This window comes from Colobus angolensis, unplaced genomic scaffold, assembly GCF_000951035.1.
Source record: "Colobus angolensis palliatus isolate OR3802 unplaced genomic scaffold, Cang.pa_1.0 Scaffold242, whole genome shotgun sequence".
In the NCBI taxonomy this organism is placed as follows: Eukaryota; Metazoa; Chordata; class Mammalia; order Primates; family Cercopithecidae; genus Colobus; species Colobus angolensis.
This window is the reverse complement of record NW_012115622.1, coordinates 236,971-243,412: the sequence shown is the minus strand read 5'-3', so window position 1 is coordinate 243,412 and position 6,442 is coordinate 236,971. Positions and strand designations below refer to the sequence as shown.

At 42.4% G+C, this 6,442-nt stretch overlaps 1 protein-coding gene across 1 annotated transcript in view; it reads left to right on the top strand.

Annotated features, from left to right (window-relative positions):
- The window catches only part of USP18 (ubiquitin specific peptidase 18), a 48,334-nt gene extending 42,306 nt beyond the window's left edge, over window positions 1-6,028 (top strand). Inside the window, exons 12-13 of the mRNA XM_011945644.1 lie at window positions 4,059-4,174; window positions 5,383-6,028. Coding sequence (XP_011801034.1) covers window positions 4,059-4,163 — 105 coding nt within the window. The 3' untranslated portion in view covers window positions 4,164-4,174; window positions 5,383-6,028. The remainder of the gene's footprint in view (window positions 1-4,058; window positions 4,175-5,382) is intronic.
- The last annotated feature ends 414 nt before the right edge of the window (window positions 6,029-6,442 follow it).

Genomic DNA, 6,442 nt, shown 5'->3' with positions numbered 1-6,442 from the left:
TCATTAGTGATGTCTTGTACAGTGTCCTCATTAGCGATGTTGTATACAGTGTCCTCATTAGCGATGTCATATACAGTGTCCTCATTAGTGATGTCTTGTACAGTGTCCTCATTAGCAATGTCATATACAGCATCCTCATTAGCGACCTCGTATACAGCATCCTCATTAGCAATGTCGTATACAGTGTCCTCATTAGTGATGTCTTGGACAGTGTCCTCATTAGCGATGTCATATACAGCGTCCACATTAGCAATGTTATATACAGTGTCCTCATTAGCGATGTTGCATACAGCGTTCTCATTAGTGATGTCTTATACAGTGTCCTCATTAGCGATGTCATATACAACGTCCTCATTGGCGATGTCTTGTACAGTGTCCTCATTAGCGATGTCATATACAGTGTTCTCATTAGTGATGTCTTCTACAGCGTCCTCATTAGCAATGTCATATTCAGCGTCCTCATTAGCAATGTCATATACAGCATCATTAGTGATGTCTTGTACAGCGTCCTCATTAGCAATGAGGACGCTGTACAAGTCCTCATTGCTAAGTCCTCACTGACGCTGTACAGTGTACAAGTCCTCACTGACGCTGTACAGTGTCCTCATTAGTGATGTCGTGTACAGCGTCCTCATGAGGAGCTAGGAGAACATAGAATAAAGGTCAGTGCCCTGGTTGTGGAGACTGAATCACCCAGGGAGCTTGCTTGGTGTGGTGCATGGAGGTGGCTGATCACAGCATGGGCCAAGCTGATGCTGGGCCATCCTCCCGGGTGGACCTGCACCAGTGAAGCTAAGGGACGTGGCTCAGAACACTTTTCGGCAGTGAGAATCAGTTTCCAGGTTCAGATATGCATTATCCAGAGAAGTGGGGAAATATTGAAAAAAATAAATTGACAAATTCATGAAAAGCCTTCCATGAGTGCAAGTGTGATTTTTTGTTAACCGCTTTACATTCAGTATGCATTCACACGTACAAAATATTTTTACAAGAAATCAGAAATTTTAATTTTCGTCAGTTATGTTAAATCCAACTTAGCTGTCAACATAAAGATTCTATCTCATTTACTCTGTGGTCTCCAGAAAATCTAGCACATAGTAAGTAGACCAAAATATTTATTAAATGAAAACACACAGCAGGGACACGGGGGCTGGTAGGCAGACCGGGTTGCACCTGATTACCTGGATGATAATAAACTGCACAAAACCTCGGTCAGATTAATACCGAAACCGCCTTTTGCTCGGGCTCTTTTCTCTTGAGGAAGAAGGATGACCAAGAAGATGAACAGGAAGGAAATGAGAAACAGAGGCCTTTGCTTAGTAGCTAAAGGCCACCTTCTATAACACAAAAGAGTCTACAAGTGGCCTTGAACTCTGCCGTGATTCAGTGACAGAGTTCCCTCACGTCTTCTACCCAGGTTGAAGTCCAGCGACATTGCGACTGTCTTCTTTACAACTTGCAAGACATGCTGCTTCTGCATTTGCCTGTTGTGTGAGATTTACACTTGTTTTAAAGCAATATTTTGTCTCAGTTGGGCTGGCGGCCATACACTGCACTAGCCAGTCAACAGTGAGATGGCTCCTCATGGAGGAGGCTTGGTTTGAGGCTGAGGGTCTTTAACCCACATGCACAAGAGAGTTGCCACGAGGGGACAGAAGCCAGGCTAATAACCAAGTGCTGCACAGAGTTCCTATCTGTCCCTCCTCACCATTTTCAGCTGGCAGGATTTGAGCATTTTAGGGCTTGGGGAGATAATATTACTAAATCTACTAAAATACATCACCCATCCTTATAGGCTTTGTCCAGTTGCTGAGCAAATTAACTTCACAACTGAAGTGGGCTGCACTGGCCTGCATGGTCCCCCACTCCTCTCAGAATTTGTGTGCTTGGGGCCTACTGGAGAGTGGGAGGTGGGAGGAGGGGGAGGATCAGGAAAAATAACTGATATTAGGCTTAATATATGGGTGATGAAATAATCTGTACAATAAACTCTCGTGACACACATTTACATATGTAGCAAACCTGCACATCCTGCACATGTACCCCTGAACTTAAAAGTTAAAAACAACAGCAGCAACAACAACAAAAACAGGATCTGTGAGCTGAGCCAAAGCCCCGGGGATCTTTGTGCTTTTGACACACTGATGACTATGCCGGCCCGTGGGGAGATGTGCCTAGAACCGTCCTGGGTTGTGTGACCACGGAGGCCACTTTATGATGATGGGCAGTGTCTAGGGCCTTTTGGGCTCAGTGCTTTAGGGCTTATCCATGAATGCTGGACTCCCTGCGTGGTGGCGAACACCCCATGACTAAGTGCATGTCAGCGTCAGCACAGGCCCACACTCCTGGGTTCGTGTGTTCACTTTTTCATTCAGGAACTCGGGAGCTGGGGCCACCCCCTTGGCCCTTCAGGTTCTCCACCTGAGCAGTGGGGATAATAAGCCAGACCCGGGAATGGCTCTGGTGAGGGTGGAGGAGCCACTGTACAGAGAGAGTAGAGTGGGGGTGGATTTTATTTTTAGAAGTGAACACCTGCAATTGGGTTGTATAAATGGGAAATCTCTCCTGAGAAAACACACAGCCTCATCTGTACAGAAACACACACACTCACACCACATGATGCAGCCTCACATGAGACACCACGAATCCTCAAGCACCCAACTCAGCACTAACCAAAAGGGAGCACAGCTGCTTCCTCAAAAATTGGCCATAATATTTCCCTGGGGAATTCAGGTTTTAAAAAACACTTCCACTATGCTTATTCCTATCCCAATCCCAGGATCAGGGTGGCTCTTCACATTGAAACCTGCAAGGGTGCCACACCTTTCTTGCCATCCAGATTGTTTGCTCAGCAAATAATTCCAGAATACTTACTAGAGTCACACCCCAGAGGGGCCGCCTGCACCACCTGCAATACAGAAACAAAGCTTTATGAGGGGTACGTCGTGTTGTGGATCGTTTTGCACAAGCCTCTGTTTCTCTCAGTGAATATTGAAAACTTGATCAGAAAGTGTGGTCAACTTCAAGACCCCCCAAACAAGGGTAGGATACACACTGGAAAAGATATCAGCTTCTGGATGGTGGATCTCTCAGATCCACATAGGTTGGCAAGTGCAAAATACTGAATCCAAGGAGAAGACTTTGCTTCCAAAGACAAGAACCCCAAGGATACAGTCTACAACCTGCAGCCGTCATAGGTAAATGACATTTTGGATTACATATCAGTTGCTAAGAGTCACTTCTTCCACCCCCTCAGAAAACTGCATTTAATACCTGTAATGTACATTGTCATTTTTTCACATGTAAAGTCACTTGAAAAAGAAAGATGCCAAGAAAGGAACATTTCTATTTCAGGGAATGCAAAACAACCTTACCCTCATGTCGACCGGCCTCTCTCCATCTCCTCCCTCCTTGCGAGCTGGGGACTCCTCAGAGGCTAGGAGGACACAGAACAATGGTTAGTCATAGATGCTTTTGTTCATGAGTTATTCAGGGAGCTCTGCTTAATGTGGACAACAGGACAGTGTGTGGGTATGTGTTTCATTAAAAGCACAGCTTGAGCTCCTGCTAGAAAATCTTCCCTTGTGGAAAGACAGGCAAGAACGAGGAGCCGAGGAGCAAGAGATGGAGTCCCTGGCATTTTGCTGATGGCAACTTAAGGCAACGGGAATGAGTCAGTCTACAGATGGTACTGAAGCACACGCTACAGTTTGATGAGAGTCCCACTGTTTACACTGTGAATTTGAAACCCAGTTAAATGGTTTTCTAAACCCCTTAAAACAATATTAGCTTGTAGGATTTATGTCCCAAGACCATTTTTACCTCTGTGGATCCACAGTGGCTGTCACTGCAGTTATGATGTGTTTTAGCATTTTGCATTTGAATAAAAGCAAAGTTTAATAGACAGACTGGATTCAATTCTAGGCAAAACAGTCTATTGTATTTATTCGCTAATCCTTTGTTCTAACTGCTGATAGGAGAATTAGAAACCCTGAAATTATATCCTTGAAAATTAATTAAAGCATGATTATTAATCACACAGTAATTTTTCATCCAAGCCTCCTTTTCTTTGTCATGCATGCATATTAATTGAGGATGGAGAATATCTATGCTTGTTCAGGTCAGCAAACATAGGACAGTTTACTTCAAGAGAGGAGACATGAGTTGAATGCTGGCATGTTTTAACTGCAGCACAAACAGTTGCAACAAGTGTGGTGAGCGAATCACCAGATGGCCCTTTGCTGCCTTATTTGTCATTGTGCCTTACGTGTAGCTTGCAGGATTTGATTATGACTATGTTTTGGGGTGATAATACTTTCAACTATTCCTAAAATAGTGCTTCAGTCTTATCTGTTTGGGGTCAATTGGTGAGGATTTTATAAAAATTAATGAAGTTTGTGAATCTAAAGTTCTATACAAAGGGTGAAATATTTGTAAATCATTTACCTTGTAAGAGACTAAAATTTAGAATATATTTTAAATATATATAAAATATATTCAAAAATGTACAACAACAAACTAAATAAAAATCAGACAACTTTTTAAAAATGGGCAAAAGACTTGAACACATATTTCCCTAAAGAAGATACACCCACTGATAGTAGCACAGGAAAAGCTGCTCAGCGTCATTAGTCATTAGGGAAATGCAAATGAAAAACACAAGTAGACACCAATATACACCTAATAGGATGATTTAAAGGAAAATAAGTGTGGACAAAGATGTAAATAAATTGTAACCCTGATACATTAGTGATAGAAATGGATAAAGTTGCAGCCACTGTGAAAAACAGTCTGCAGTGGCTCAGAAAGTTAAATATAGAACTCCTGTTGGGCCCAGGAACTCTACTCTTAGGTATATACCCCAAAGAATAGAAAACAGAAATCAAACAGATATTTGTATACCAATGTTTATAGCATCACTTTTCACAGGAGCCAAAAGGTGAAAATAATCCAACCATCAATGAACAAATGAATGTAATAAAAGCAAGGTTGTCTACGTGCAGTGGTACATCATCCATCTGTAAAAAAGGAACACAATTTTGATAGATGATACAACATGGGTGGACATTGAAAACATTATGCTTAGGGAAATAAGCCAGACACAAAAGGAATATAGTGTATAATTGTACTTACATGTAGTGCCTAGAATAATCAAATTCATACAAGAGAAGGTGGGATAGGAATCATCATGGCCTGGAAATAGGGGGAAGGTGCTGTATTGCTTACTGTGGACACGGTTTTGTAAGAAATCATCAAAATTGTGGGTGTAGATAGTGGTGTTGGTTATGCAACACTGTGAATATTTTGAATGCCACTGTGTGCACACTTTGGTTAAAAGGTTCAAATTATAAGTATTCTGTTATATATATTTCCCCACAATAGAAAACATGCACAGCCAAGCCCAGATGCCAGTCTTGCTAGCTGCCTTCCTTTACTTTCATGACTGGGCCGAAGCTCGTCCAATCTTTCAAGGTTGCTGAAGACTGTATGATGGAAGTCATCCGCATTGGGAGAGAAATCAATGGAGAGAGGAGAAAACTTGAGAATCCACACTACTCACTCCACAGGGCCAAGAACTCTGTCTCCCGTGCATTACTGATCCATCTCAGTATTTCCTGTGACCACCTCCTTTTTCAACTGAAGACTTTGCACCTGGAGGGGTTCCCAGGTTTTTCACCTTGGCTTTGTCAGGACTGATCCTCTCAGCTGCTGTCCATTTCACCTCCATTCATGTCCACGCCACATCAGGCTGTGTTGTCTAGATGGAATGAATCCACCCCAAATGTCCCTTTCTGGAGGAAGCCACCATTATGCTGTACCTCCAACACGTCCACACACACCGAGGCACCTCGCTCACGCAAGGTGTGTGTCCTTCAACAAAATTTCATGCTCTAAACCCAGGTAACTTTTGAAACCCAAGTTTTGTTGATTCCCCCTACCTCAGGTGCTCCATAGAGCATTTGTCTACCAAGCACTTCTCCAGGCAATTAAATATTCCAAAGTGACCAGCAGAATTTGTATGTTAATTCTGACCTTGTGTTGTTAGTACAAGTGTTTTTCCCCTTCAAATGTATGTCTTTGTTACTGATAAATGTAACTGATAATGCTTTTTTCAGCTATGTTGCCAAGCATATTTAGATTGCTTGGAGAATTTGACAAAGATGATAGCGACAATGATAATCTTATTTGTTCTATACTAATCTTTGTGTGTTACTTTCACCATTTCTTACATATTGGGGCCTACCATACATCGTGCAGTGAAATTAGTGCTATGCATCATTGTGGGAATATAAATTGGCAAAGCTAATTTAGAATATAGTTCTCTTGTTTTTTAAAAAATTTAGACTGTGTGCGGCGGCTCATGCCTATAATCCCAGCACTTTGGGAGGCAGAGGTGGGTGGATCAACTGAGGCTAGGAGTTTGAGACGAGCCTGACCAACA